We start from the raw sequence: 15,750 nt of genomic DNA on the forward strand, positions 1-15,750 counted from the left end.
TCTTGGTTACTCAGTATTGTAACAGATAATGAGGTCCCTTGATGGCAGCTTGAATGAGTCAATGGCCATTACCCTGATGCTCAGAGCATCACTAGGAACACAGGTAAACTTCTGTGCTTTTCCCTCTGATCTGGTGCACTGGGGCAAATCTTTCATTGCTGGTTGTCACCATGGTGACAAAGTCCTCTCTGAGCCTAACTCTCTATGCAGCAGAATCCTCCCCTGGTGAACAGACTTGCTGGATGAAGAATTCAGAAATGCCAATTTGAAATGACTTACATTATGAAAAGCTTACAAAACTGCTTGTCTTTATTGCAGCTACTAAATCATAATGAGGAGGGGGCTGAGAAAGGAGAATTAAAAAAAAAAAAACAACAACCCAACTGCCTTTTATTTTTATTTTCCCAGTGAGGTTTCTGTGATCTCTTTATTAGACACAATATGTGTCAGCTATTCAACTCATAGAAAAGCAGAAAAACATGCCAGGAAAGGAGAAATATTTTCTGTCTCTTTCTTCCTGTGAACACTTGGGATGAGCTCATCTGTGTTCTCTCCTTTCAATGAAAGATATGCTCATCCCTTAGCCCCCATCTTCTTCTCATTTTCCATTGATGATGTCAAGCAGGCCTTACAGTATCTCTTTTGTGATCTTATAAAATCAATGACAACCAAAAACGTTTCCCTTATGGCTATGACTTCATCAGTGGGCTACACCTGGATGGGCCTCATCTGCATTGGTAAGCAGAGCTCCCCTCCACTGGTCCAGACTGAAGCAATTTACCAGGAAACTACTGCTTTCCTTCAAAATGCTGCCTACACCGTTCGGATCTGGCAGTTTTCTGAGCAATGTCGGCTGAATGCAGAATCTCACTAGTCAAGATGGCTCTCCAATCTTTGTGCCTTGTCATGCACACCAGAAATTCTCCTCTACCTATGGCTACAAATGCACACAAAGTCAACTGTCCTTCAACAGGTTAGGTATGTGACCTTTTGGTGACATTCTTAAACGCCTCCCTAGCCGCTGCTACCCTCCCCCTCCCATCTACTTTCTGAGCAGTGAAACATCCAGGGAAGCATCTGGTTGAGTCCAGTTTAGGACAGAAAGGAGTTTTGTGCCACTGGGTCTACATGGCTGTGAGTTTCTGGAACCAGGGAGGTAGGCAGGGAAACATTAGGCATCTCCATCCTGAGAGGGACTTGTGAAGTACTCTCAAAACCTTTGGGACTTAAAAGATAAAATCAACACATACTGATGAGTTTAGAGAGAAGCAAAGACAATTTAGAGAAGCAAAGAAGCTCGAAAGACAATATTTTACAGGCTTAAATAAGGCAGAGTAGGAAGGTTTGGTATATCTAAAACGAAATGATGTTTCTATATTTAAACAAAAGTTGTACAGAGTACCAATGGACCTACCATAAACCTGAGCAGCAGAACTGACAACACTCTCAGTTCAGAGGATGGGGGAACAGGAATGGTCTAATGATGGGCCAGGGGGCGTTCATCAGCTCTCCCTTCCTCTCCCATGTGAGATAGTCCTCTCGTAGCCACCTCCCTTGCTCTGAATCCAGGCACACTCCAACCACTTTTCAGATAGCTAATTCAGCTTTCCCTTTGACACTGAGACATTGAGACATTAGACAGAGGGGCTCTACAAAGGGTCTGTGAGCATTCCATTCTCTGAAAAGGAATCTCCCCTACTGTAAAAATAACCTGGCTTTTGCTTTATCTTCACAATAATAATAATAAGAGTGAACAAGTATTGAGTGCTTGCTACATGCCAGGCATACTTATAAGCATTTTACATGAATGAAGGCATTTAATCTCCACAAGAACCTTCTGAGTCAAACACTATTATTATCACCATAAGTCAGATAAAGAAACTGAGTCAGAGAGTATGAAGAAGCTGCTCAGGAATATGTAGCTTGGACATGACAGAGTCAGGATTCAAATCCAGACTGTGAGGCTCTGGAGCCTGCAGGTTTAACTGCCACACTATGCTTGCTCTCGTGAATTACTATGAACAAATTTCCCTGCATCTGGTCAATTCAGGTGTATTAGCAAGACCCAAGCAAGACTTGGGTCTTGCTAATGTCAAGGGGACACCTGAGTGCTTTGAGCCTCAAACAAAATCCTTTTTTTGGGGCCTACATTTATACTGAAGTCAAGATAAAAAACAAAATGCAAAAACCACAACTCTACAATGTCTTTTAAAGCATAGAGCTACTGAGGTTTACCATGAGGGTCAGATCACAAGTGAGTTGGCAGGCTATACAGTCCATGGGGTCCCAAAGAGTTGGACACGACTGAACTGAGCATGAGCACAAAGACAGAGCTGAATTAGCTCCTAGTGGGCTTCTCTGATGGCTCAGATGGTAAGGAATCTGCATGCAATGCAGGAGACCTGTGTTCAAGTCCTAGCTCAGGAAGATCCCCTGGAGGAGGGAATGGAAACACACTCCAGTACTCTTGCCTGGAGAATCCCATGGACAGAGGAGCCTGGCAGGCTGCAGTCCATGGAGTTGCAAAGAGTTGCACATGACTGAGCGACTAACCGGAGAAGGCAATGGCACCCCACTCCAGTACTCTTGCCTGGAGAATCCCATGGACCGAGGGGCCTGGTGGGCTGCAGTCCATGGGGTCGCTAGGAGTCAGACACGACTGAATGACTTCACTTTCACCTTTCACTTTCATGCACTGGAGAAGGAAATGGCAACCCACTCCAGTGTTCTTGCCTGGAGAATCCCAGGGACCGGGGACTCTGGTGGGCTGCTGTCTATGGGGTCGCACAGGGTCGGACACGACTGAAGCGACTTAGCAGCAGCAGCAGCAGCAGAGCGACTAACCCTTATAAAGTATTGGTTAAGCCAGAAAGTTCATTTGGGTTTGAGTTCTGGAAAAACCCTAACGAATTTTTTGGCCAACCCAATACTTGCAAATTTTCAGTGTGAAGATGTACAGTGAAAAATGCATGGATGCAAAGTTGGGCTAATGTTTTACACATTTTAGAATTGATTTAAGGATGTGTTTCATCTTAGAAGAGCTAGAGAAAGAAAGAGAAATATTTATTAGGTGTGAACTATGTGCCTGGCTTTGGGCTCAGGGCTTCTTCACATGTGCAATCTTATTTACCCTCACAACAATCTTGTAAAATATGATTAATTTCACTCTTACAGATGAGAAGGAAGATTCAGTGAGCTTATACCCTTTGTTCAAGGTCACACAGCTAATGAACAGTAGAACTGTATCCTTTAGAAATGCCTCACATCTCCCCCTGCTGCAAAGTGCCCCCCCACCACTTACATGGTATTTGGGTTGTATCTTATCCTATGCAGGATCTTAATGGGTACATTTGAAGGAAACTATCTCTTGATTCTAGGTGGTCACGTATACATCTATTACCTTCACTAGTCTGTAAGCATCACAGATCACAAAACTCAGGTCTAACTTACTTCTCCACACTGATAATACTTGGCAGAGGACGTGTTCAGAACAGTAGCTGGTGAGTCACTTTAAAACTGTGAGTGTAGACATTGACGTCAGGCTAGGTGATAATCCCAGGTAAGGATACAAATACAATCTTAAAGCAACATCTCCATTTTGATCCTTAACTTTCAGAGGGATTGCCTGACAGACGTGCCAGCAGACCTGAACAAACCATCGAAGACAAAGACACAGCTCCCTAAGCTCTGGGTGTGGTGTCCGTGAACTACTTCATCGCTCAGCTCCTTTCCTCCTTCTTCCCCGGTGCCTCTTTGGCTGCTCTCTCTCTTTCCTGGCTTTGAACATTTTGGCAGCCTCCAATAGCTCCTCTTCAAAGAGCTGAAGACAAGCCTGATGTTACAATTGCTTTGCTTAATTCCAGACAGGTTTCCATGAATCATATTAAATTCAGGTGAACAAAGGGTATTTAGTCTGTGACAGAGCTGAACCGTATCTGGATAAATATAAACAAGAGAGTTAATCCTGTAAGAGGCACTATTTGCCAGCAGCTGGAAGGCTGTCCACACTGCCCTGGCCAAGGCAGACTGTGTTGGGGGGCGGGTAAGGCAGAAGAGAATTAACCAGATGGGTGCCAAGCATCTGGACTCCGTACAAAGAGGGGCATAAAGATTATGACTGGAATACATTAGGAGCAAAGCAAATGTTCTATTCACAAAAAATAGGCATTAATAATACTCTGTAATCCACCTCAGGGCCCCTCAGCTGGCCTTACTCTTTGTTGACTTTCATCTTCTCTGCAGAGCGTCTTGCTCAAGGTCCCTTCCCAGATCAGCCTTAGGTCATGGGGGTAGAAATACTGTTGCTAAACAGATATGCAAGGGAGTAGCATGTGTGACTGGAAAACAGTGTGACAACATAATCCTGGCGTGGATGGATGAGGTCAGTGCGGGGTGATGTCGGCTTTTCTAGCAACGATTGAATCATCTCATGGGAGCGGCAATTGAAAAGAATAAATACAAACACATGCAACACACCGCCACAAAGGCTGCATGGCCCAGACCCGAGGAAGGGGAGCCCAGACTGAAAGCATCAGTGGGGAGACTAGGGGACAATGATCTGGGGGTTAGGAGACCTCAGTTTCCTTCTCCCAGCCACCAGCTGAGAGGCTATGTGACCTCAGGTTGCCTGGTCGCTAAGAACTGTGGGCCCTGGTTCAGAGTTCAGCTGGTCTCTAAGGTCTCTTAGTTTCAAAGGCAAGGATCCGTCCTATGTAAGGAAGGTTTTATAAAACCCACCTATGTAAGGAAGGTTTTATAAAAGTCTCTTACTCTAAGACCACAACCTTACCAGGGGGAAAGATGGGAGAATGGATAGTAAGGGAATTTGGGATCAACATATACATACTGCTAGGGAATGGCAATCCACTCCAGTGTTCTTGCCTGGAGAATTCCATGGACTGAGAAGCCTGGTGGGCTACAGTCCATGGGGTCGTAAAGCGTTGGACATGACTGAGCGACTAACACGTTTAAAATGGATAACCAAGAAGGACCTATTGTATAGCACAAGGAACTCTGTTCAACGTTACGTGGCAGCCTGGATGGGAGGGGAGTTTGGGGGAGAATGCATATGTGCAAATGTATGGCTGAGTCCCTTTGCTATTCAGCTGAAACTATTACAACACTGTTAATTGGCTATACATCAACATAAAATGAAAAATTAAAAAAAAAATACCAAATTGCAACTTTGGGAAGCACTGCACTCTGAATTGTGATTTTCTGACGTGGCCACGTATAGAATGGTTTGCCTAAGCTCTATGGATAAAGGTGAAGTACTGGCAGGTGCATTAGAGAAAAAGGTTGAAATAAACAGTCAGAGAGAACACTTGTGCTCTAGCCCACAGTCACAGAATTCCAACTACCCAAGGGTCTTAGTTTCCTTTGTAATAGGTGGGAGGAGAAATGAAAAGATCATTTGATGACCTTAGGTCATGAGTCATGTTCCCTCATAGACTACTTCCTTGTATATATCTATGCTCATGCTCGTCCCTGCATCTCTGTTATCAAAATTCTACCCCAAGTCTAAGACCTCTCAGGTAGAATGAAACTGTACCCTCTTTAGTTATCAAAACTTATTTCATTCATTCTATCTCATATTACATGCTATCTTCATTTAATTACAATTATAGGTCACAAACTTCCAAAGGCATGAAATGGATCTCATTTATGTCTGTCTCCCTGACCCCACTTAGCATGCTGTGGCACCTACTTAGCAGTTTCCATATTGAACAGCGGTTTTCACATTACCTGCTAATGTGACAGCAATGGAGACAGAATCATATCCCAAGGCATTTGAGGCATTACAAGTGTAGAAACCCACATCAGCTTCCACAGGTGCCAGGATCTGTAAGGAATCATCTGGCTGCAGAAGAATCCTGGAGCAACAGAAAAGAAATGTAGACCTGGTCAGGTCAGTTGACTCCTTTTTGGCACCGGACATGGGTAAAGCTGGAAGGAACCCCAGGGGACAGTAAACAGAACCCTGTTTAACAACAGGCACAAACTGGCCACAGTGACACACGGGAAACAGCCTCTCTTGCCACTTTGTTGAGTGTGATTCTGGAAGTGAGCCCAAATAAGGCGGTTTTGGATTGCTTATGCAGTTTGTTGCCTGCTTGGGCTAAATGCTAACTGTTGGAGCAGACAGCCTATGGACACTGAATACACGTAACACATACACTGGGGGTGAGAGGAGACGTTAGAATGAATGGTGCAGATGGATTTGGGGAAGGCTTCAGGAAAAGGCAAAGTTATAAAGGAAGAGTTACTAATGCTCTGGATGGTGGAGAGTAGGCAGAGCTTCCAGATATGGAGAAAGGCATCTGTTAAGGCTTGGAGGTGGGAGAGAGGAAGCCAGAAATCGGCTACTGACGAGAAGATGCTGAAGGAAGCTGTATGTGTAACTGTGTCTCAATTCTTTTGTCTTCATTAGTCTGGAAATATTACTGGGCACAAAAATTAGATCTTATTTATTGTTTCATTTCCCACACTTCTTGGCAGAGGGCCCTCTGTAGAGAAGATGCCAGAAGAATGAAGGCAAAGCCTGCCCTTCAGGGTCATGGTAGAGATAATTCTAGAATAATCACCATGGAGTTCAGATACTTTGCTTTACCTGAAAGGGATTATGAGAATCAAATGGTGAGTACATATCATGAGCTTCAAAATCCACACCTATCTCAGGCTATTTTATTTTTTTTTCCTAGATGGATGCCATTTCTAAGAAGTACCTTCTATGGTAGTTAAGTAGATAAATGACTAATGATGACTTTAAGCTCATGGTGAGGCTGATGATAACTTTAGTGTGTATGTGGAGGTGGAAAATCTAGAAGAGTTGGGGGAGGATTGGATGGGAACTTTAGAGATCCAGTGCCGGACCTGACCAGGCCTTAGGTCAATACATCATTCAACAGCATGGAAATGAGTTAGTGGTGGCTTTGCGGTTCCTGGAGTCAGTCACTTCCATCTTTGTGATTCTTTCCACCTCCTTATTAATTTCCAAAGCTTCCAAGAGCTTCCAACATATGTTCCCCTCATATGTTAGCATCCATCTATGGGAGTCAAGCAGGTAAGGGGTTGCTTTTCAGGTAAGGCACAAAACAATATTTAATGATAAAATTAAGACTAGGACTCAGATCTCCTGTCCCACCGGCAGTCTCCCACCACACACTTCTTTTTCTTCACCATGTCTCGGCTGGGCCTCTCCAGACTCTATTGGTACGTGTAGTCTGGCATCACCTCTAGTCAGCTCTTAATTATTCTGAGGTGGGTGACTAGTCTGGCAATGAATCAGCCCTTCTCAAATCTGTTCTCGGCCTTGGGCCTACTGCACTGCTTTTTCTTACCTCCTGTTGGAGGAAAGGCAGGAGAGAGGAAAATCAGGGCTTGCATCAATCCTTCTCCAGTCTCCTATGTATGGGCAGTTCTGGTAACAGTGAGGAAGGAAACTGAAAACCTTAGCTAAAGGGAAATTTCTGGATGATTGTGTTTGATTCAGTGCCATTTTAGACCATCACCGCTATTACAGGAACAGTTTGGCTTCCGTGGCATTGAAGGAGAGCTGAAACTTTGTGAGGGATGACAGAGGGGCTATGAGACACTGTGACTGGACTCATCCACTCATTCATTCACTCATCCACCCAAGTTAGGTGTTTTCTCTCAAAATCAACAATTACACTCTAGTTGGTTAGTTTATTTCAAAGAGATAATAAGAGAAAGATGATTGTATAATTTGCTTATCTTTGCTAAGCCATACAATATTTAGATAATATCTTTTTTTTTTTAGTAGGAATCTTAATAGATGCAGCATGGTATTATTGCTAAATCTTTTCACATATTCAGGCTGTTTTCGATTAAAAAAATGAAATGCTGACTTGATGATTTAAATTTTTATGATCTCTCAAGAATATGGATGCCTCCAAACCAATTTCCAAACAGGAATAATCAAAGCAGGCTTGACAGACTGATCACTTAAGATGACTGAACTTGCTATTGTTGTTCAGTTGCTATGTCAGGTCCAACTCTTCACAATCCCATGGACTGCAGCACGCCATGCTCCTCTGTCCTCTGATATCTCCTGAACTCAGTGGATCATTATTCAGTTTTACCATCCTCAAAAGGCAGGGATGAAGATTTGCTAAATTCTCAAGGCTGTTGGGATAGTTGCTTCCCTATCAGAGTTCTATCAGAAGAGGTTCTTGAAGAGAATATTTAGAGGAGGAGATTAGAAGATAGGTCTTCTGAATTTGATTTTGTTTCTAAGCTTTATTTTTCTACATTTCAGCATATCAATTTTTAAAACCCAGTTGAAATATGTTTTCCTATCCAGCAGAAGGAACTGTTAAAATGAGGTATATAAGGAAGCTGCAGACTTCCTCTTGGTATATCCAGTGACCCTTCCTTTGGTAATGCTTCACACTGTGATAGAGAATTAAAACTGAGAAACGACAGGGGATGAAAAGATTGTGAGGAAGGAAGTGAGAGGGGTTCATGATACTGGCCAATTCCCCGCTGCCGCCCCCCCCCCCCCCGCCCCCGCCCCGACCCGTCACCACACCAGGTAATTTATTAGCTTCTATAGTCAGATCATCTTATTTTTTCCCATAGAACTACTGTACCTGCCTGGTCTCATGCAGAGAGTGTAAACTCCACTCTTACATTGGGCCTGACCCAACTAACTCCTTTTAAGTGGAGGTAAGCTTACTGTAACAGTTCCTCCAGGCTACTGAGTGAGCCATGATGCTTCCTGACTGTATGAGCCTGGAAAAGAACTCACACAAAGTTGGTGAAGAGAAGTGGGGAGATCCATCATATTGCGTACAAAGCCGTAAGGGTCTGAACTAAGATGGGAATAATGGGAATGGAAAAAAAAGAGAATATAGATCTGAATATTTGGCATTCATACAGTCTTCTATTCCATAGACTGCATACAAAGATAAAGAAACTAAAGTATTTGCCATCATAAAACAGTCTTAAATGTTGTCTTAAGACAAAATCTACACAGGATGAATCTGAATTTCTTATTTACTGTGTATACTTAGAAATTGCTTGTAGTCATAAAACTGAACTCTTTAGCTCAAGGATGTACATAGTTATTTGGCATCAAAGTCAGGATTTGAAATAGGGTTTCTTGGTTCAGTACTTTCTTTCAATCACATCTTTGCATGCATGCATGCTAAGTTGCTTCAGTTGTGTCCGACTCTGTGCGACCCCATGGACAGCAGCCCACCAGGCTCCTCTGTGCACGGGATTCTCCAGGCAAGAATACTGGAGTGAGATGGCATTTCCCTCTCCATTAATATGCCCATAAAATTGGTAGATGGGAGTTTGGAGGCTGCCACTAGGGGGAGCAATACTTCTGGAGAGGGCGCCCATGCAGGACTCTCTAGGAAATGTGACAAGGCAAAGAAAAGGGCTTGCTGGAGACTGAGGTTTACTTTAATCTATTTAGACTGGCATCTAGAGAGAGAGAGAGAGACTCCTGGGGAAAAAAGATTTTCTTTGTATTTCAGGCATCTACTCTATTAATTTAACTTAATTTGTTGGGAGCTGATTTCTGTCAGCTTGTATTTAGGTTTCAGATTTGACAGACCTGTTTTAGAACGCACAGGCATGGAAACATAGTGCTGCTTTCCAAACAAAACCAGAAAGATTTCTCTGGGGTTGTTGCGGAATTTATGGAATTAGGGGACACGAGGGGACATGGAATAGGGCATAATTAAGACCTATATAGCAAATGGCGCTGTAGTCTTATTAGGTATTACTACTCATTGCTTTTCTTCCACACCTACATTCCCTTTTGGTTTACTGGGCTAAAACTTACTGCTTAATTTCTTTGCCCATTGTTTTTAGCTAGGAAATGAAAGAGCAGTTTTGCTTTTTTTGGTGACCTTTACTTGTAAAGGTGACAGCCTGCCTTCTCAAGTCTTTTACAAATTAAAGACCACCTGAGAGAGTACAAATAATTGTCTCAGTTGCACAAGCCTTCATTGTCCAAATGAGTAGGTTATGGACAAAGTGCTCCTGGGTCAGTCCTACCAAGCACAAGCTGCTTGAGATGGAGTTCTCTCTGCATTTGCAAGGAAGTTTCTCTGGGTGTCTTGAGGAAAGGTCTAGAAATCTTGTACATGGGGTGGTATCATGATGCCTTCAAAATCCTTGGCTCAGTGGAGACACCACTGTATGTAACTGCCCACTTCTCAAAGTCATGTCCACAGCTAACCATGTGAAACTGCAGTGGGGGAAAGGATTCCCAAGTACAGTCAAGAGACGTGGACTCAGGTGGTAGTCTTGGGCAAGTGTTTCAGCTCTGTGAGCCTCTATGTTCCTTCTGCATATTGAGCAGAATATCTCAGAGAGATCTTGTGAGGATCAAATAAAGGAGTGAGCTTACAATTTCTGAAGAACTATTTCTAAGAAGTAGTTTCTCACTATTTTCTAAGTAAAAAGGCATCAGCTCAAGCATCAGATACATCTAATAAATTAGTAATTTTTAGTGGTACAGGTAGGGGTAATCTACATTTCCATTTTGAAATTCCTCCTTGGAATTTCCAGTTGTCAGAGGAAAATTTCAAGCTCTAGACACAGAAATACTCATTTGCTACATGGACCATGATGTACCATTTCAAGACTCTCATCCTAACAAATCATTCTTAAACCCATTTTCTCAACTAGAACTTGGAAATTATAGGTACATCCTTTCTCTTTAGAATAGTGTCTCCTTCATCTTTTCAAACTTATCTGCCCCACATTCTAGCACAGACTTATCTTTCCATCCAATATGGCCTCGTTGACTCTCCTTGTCATTGGTTTTGAGCAGTGTTCATTTTCTTCCTCTTCCTGCTGATTCTTTCAAATTCTCCCCATCCCTAAAGAACAAGTTCTAGTTCAACCTTCTGTGTTTCCACAGTCCACGAGAATCCCTTCTTTTCTTGACGTTGCAGAGGTGTTTTACCTTGTGCTATGAAGTCCTTTCACTCTACCACATCTCTTCCCTTCAGTTAGATTGAAAACAAATACCTCAAAAGTTGTGGTACACATACACATTGGAATATTATTCAGCCACAAAAACGAATGCATTTGACTCAGTTCTAGTGAGGTGGATGAACCTAGAACCTATTATACAGAATGAAGTAGGTCAGACAGAGAAAGAAAATTATCATATATTAATGCATATATATGAAATCTAGAAAGATGGTACTGATAAACCTATCTGCAGGGCAGCAATGGAGATGCAGACATAAAGAATAGCCTAGTGGACACAGGGTGAAATGGAGAGGATGGGACGAATGGAGAGAGCAGAATGGAAACACACACGTTACCATATGTAAAATTAGACAGCCGGTGGAAATGTGCTGTATGATGTAGGGGCTCTAATCTGGTGTTCTGGGGCAGCCTAGAGGGGAATGATGGTATGGGAAGTGGGAGGGAAGTTCAAGAGGAAGGGGACGCACATATACCTATGGCTGATTCATGTTGCTATATGGTCAAAACCAACACAATACCATAAAGCAATTATCCTCCAATTAAAAATAAATTTAAAAAAGGACTCCTTTTTATAGTTGTCACTTCAGTATTCAGTGTAGTGCTGACATGCTAAATAAATGGGGATTCCCAGCTGGTAAAGAATCTGCCTGGCAACACAGGAGATGCAAGAGACCTGGGTTTGATTCCTGGTTGAGAAGATCCCTTGGAGTAGGAAATGGCAACCCACTCTGGTATTCTTGCCTAGAAAATTCAATGGACAGAAGAGCCTGACATGCTACAGTCCATGGGTTCACAAAGAGTCTAACAGGACTGAGCATGTACACACAAGGAACGGGTACTTAATAAACACATGTTTGTGCTGTGCTGAGTCGCTCAGCCATGTCTGACTCTTTGCAACCCCGTGGACTGTAGCCCGCCAGGGTCCTCTGTCTATGGGGATTCTCCAGGCAAGAATACTGTGGGTTGCCGTGCTGTCCTCCAGGGGATCTTCCCAACCCAGGGATCGAACCCAGGCGTCCCTCATGGCAGGTGGATTCTTTACTATCTGAGCCACCAGGGAAGCCACAACACTTGTTTAGTGACCTTCCAAGCAGTGGAGCTGAAAATCATCATTTTGACAACATAGCACAGTGGATAAGAGCACAGACTCCAGAGCCACAGGGACTGGGCCCCAGCCCCCAGTTGTCCCACTCAGTAGCTCTGTAACCTAGCACAAGTAATTTACTTCTGAGTGGCAAAGTTGTCTCACCCACAGAATGAGGAGCGTTACTGCACCAACTGAGGGGTGTTGTGAATATTCTATGTTGAGTCCAGGTATTTCAAAAACACAGAAAAGTATGTGACAAGTAGTAAATACTAGGGAAGTGTAGGTTACTATTAATATTTAGTGGTTGTTTTTGATATCACCAAGAAAATCAAATCTGACAGACTTTATTTTCCTGGGCTCCAAACCATCACTGAGGATGGTGACCACAAGCACAAAATTCAAAGATGCTGGCCCCTTGGAATGAAAGCTATGACAAACCCAGTGTACTGAAATGCAGACACGTCACTTTGCTGACAGAGATCCATATAGTCAAAGCTATGGCTTTGCCAGTAGTCATACGGATGTTAGAACTGGACCATAAAGAAGGCTAAGTGCCAAGGAATTGATGTTTTCGCATTGTGGTGCTAGAGAAGCGTCTTGAGAGTCCCTTGGACAGCAAGAAGATAGAACCAGTCAATCTTAAAGGAAATCAACCCTGACTATTCATTAGAAAATTGACTACCTGATGTGAGTGCTGACTCATTGGAAAAGACCCTGATGCTGGGAAAGATTGTAGGCCAAAGGAGAAGGGAGTGACAGGGGATGAGATAGATGAGGTAGCGTCAGTGACTCAGTGGACATGAATCTGAGCAAACTCCAGAGGACAAGCGGAAGACAGAGGAGCTTGAGGTGCTACAGTCCCTGAAGTCACAGTTAGACGCAACTAAGCGACTGAACAACATCATTAGCATTACCGTTGCCATCATCATTCACTCTTCATATCTGAACCTAATGTAATCTGGATGTTGTGATGAGCTGCTTTGACATGGGTAAATGACTGAGAAATGAACAGTTTTCAAGAAAAAAATACATGAATCAGGGCCACGGGGGAAGAGGTGAGGGGTCTGCTGTGTGAGCGAGCAGGGTGTGGGCCACAGTGGGTGTATCTTGGTGGAAACCCTGCGGGTGGGAAAGACAAGCAGAGGGCTGAGGCCACGTGGCACACTGGGCTGGCAGCAGCCTCAATTCTATTCTTGACTCAGGAATCTCGGAATAAAGACAACTAGTCATTTCCATAATTGTTTTAACACTATTAACCAGATACTGATATTTTAGAACACTTTTAAAAATGCCAGAATTCTGCAATTGCAAAAAAAAAAAGTAAAATTGGGAAAAGAGTAAGAATTGGAAAAAAGTGAGCTTAGAAGCAGTTAAAGAATATTGTGCAAAGAGTATCAGCTCACAACTCCAAGGAGGAGGTACTGAGGTCTTTGTCTTACCCTGAAATGCTGACTTTTCTTCTGCTTAGGGATTCCTAAGATTAGGATAATCAAATCTACCACAAAGGGAGAGTGGGAGCAGGTATTCAGTAGACAAGTGTCCAAGCTTCATACAATTTCGTTCATGTTACTGGTCTGACATTATCATATTTTAGAGAGGACACAAAAGCTCTGAAAAGTAACTTGCTCAGTTGGTGCAGGGAATTGGGAATGACCTTTGACCTTTAAAAAAAATGGACTCTATTCAAACATCCACTGGGGCCTAGTAAGAAGGCATGTGGTTTGGCTTTATTTTTGGTTGAGTGTAATATATGCCAATGTTTCTCAGGGACATGGACAATCACTAATAAGAATATTCTGGATTTTAAATAGCTGGAAGGCATGCGGTTTGGCCTCATTTTTGTTGGGGGGTAATTTGTGCCAAGGTTTGTCGTTACTCAGGGAAATGGACAATTGCTAACAAGAATTTTCTAGATTTTAAGTAGCTTGAAGCTAGAGGACAGAAAGAATATTGTGAGAAGACATCTTCTGCAAGAATGTTTTTCTGAAGCCAAAAATTATAGTAGCTCAGACCCTTGCAGGGGAGAGTTTTACTTTGTACAGACATTTTGGGGAACAGACTTGAGGTTCATGAAGAGTTTTGTATCACCATTTAGCAAGGGCAACTTTTTTTTTTTAACCTTGGCTGCTTTTAATTGCCAACTAAAAGTTACTTAATGCTGGAAGCTCCATGACTGCTCCAGGTGGAAGTATAGAAAATATTTTTGGAATGGGAAAGGTCAACTGACCACACATTCTTAACTCTGTCCTAATACTTTCTGCCAAACCCTTCAGCTTCCTTCTCTTCAGAAATTCATAAAATCTTGAATTTGCTAATATGAGTAGTTCTATCTTCCTGCCAGGTAATTCATTTCAAACTGCAGACCTCTGCATGAAACGACTGACTGGATTTCCTATTTACCTTGAATAGAGATCATCAAACTGTAGCCAGCTGTCACCTGCTTTTGTAAATAAAGTTTTATTGGCATTCAGCCACAGCAGATTAAGAATCTATGGCTGCTTTTATGCTCCACTGGCAGAACTGAATAGTTGAGACAGACGGGATACCTGCAAAGCTAAAATGTTTGCTGTTTGGCCCTTTGCAAGAAAAGTTTGCTGACCCCAACCTAGAACACGGAAGCACTTTCACTTCTGGTTTGTTTTGGTGTCTTCCTCATTTATACTAAAATGTTAACCACTTTTTCAGAAATGCCATTTGTTAGGACCACTTTTCCAGGAAGAATAAATTAACTGTTAGGGGGATCTTTTGAGATGCTCCAGCTTTTCAGAGAGTAGACAGTGACTGGTTGTCACTAATTGTCTTGTGTTCTCTAATGTTCTCTGATTCATGCCGGTCACTTCTGTGACCTTGCACTGATCTTCTATCTTTTTTTTTTTTTGGCTAAGCTTTATCTATTTACTGAGATGGCTCTTTTTTCTCTGACTTGCTTTTCTTATACTTTTCCACTGGGAAAAACATTTGTCATCTCCATTTCCTTTTCTATAAAGGAAAGAAGCCAAACCAAATTGAAACTGGTTTCTTCTTCCCTCACTATCTGCCCAGCCTCCAGTTTTTATATTATCTACAAACTTAGAAACTGCATTTCATGTGCTTATGACTTTTACATATAGCATTATTCACAAGTGTGGTTCTGAAATTGACCCTGGAGGCATTTTCCATCTGATTCTCTCTTCCATTCGAAGAAGTTTCCATCTGTGGATACTCTGTGTTGCCCGAGCTAAAGCCTTCCAAATACTCCTTAATTCATCTTCTATTCAACACCACTTTGGAACACTGTCCAGAGATTTCTGGGAAGTATAAACATTTAGAGCATACATATTTCTCTATCCTACCAGATCAAAAACATCAGAAAAAACTGTCCGTAGAGTATAAGCACACTCTCCTGTTGTCTGGATATAGGCTGCCAATTCTCCATCACATTGTGTTTTCCTAGACACCTTTTTAGTGCTAGTATTCCAGCAACTGCCCAGGGGTTCCTCAAAATAAGAGTAATGCTCTTGATTTTGTGACATCCTGGAAGATGGTGTGTGGTACACTGGCCTCATCTCTAATGAACAATGATTATATTATCAAATGTGTATCCACTGTGTGCCAGGCATACTACAGATAATATTTCTCTTCTTCTTCACTTTTCTGAAGGGTGGTTATGATCATTTTAACTAATGAGAAAACAAGGGTTCAGA

The 15,750-nt window shown here is 42.5% G+C and overlaps 1 protein-coding gene across 3 annotated transcripts in view; it reads right to left on the reverse strand.

Annotated features, from left to right (window-relative positions):
* The window catches only part of ADAMTSL1 (ADAMTS like 1), a 1,125,264-nt gene that overhangs the window by 127,165 nt on the left and 982,349 nt on the right, over window positions 1-15,750 (reverse strand). For all 3 annotated transcript variants that reach the window (XM_027549171.1, XM_027549170.1, XM_027549172.1), the window contains one exon: window positions 5,746-5,873. In XM_027549171.1, the coding sequence (XP_027404972.1) occupies window positions 5,746-5,873 (128 nt within the window). The remainder of the gene's footprint in view (window positions 1-5,745; window positions 5,874-15,750) is intronic.

The sequence above is a fragment of the Bos indicus x Bos taurus genome, chromosome 8 (genome assembly GCF_003369695.1).
Source record: "Bos indicus x Bos taurus breed Angus x Brahman F1 hybrid chromosome 8, Bos_hybrid_MaternalHap_v2.0, whole genome shotgun sequence".
Lineage (NCBI taxonomy): Eukaryota > Metazoa > Chordata > Mammalia > Artiodactyla > Bovidae > Bos > Bos indicus x Bos taurus.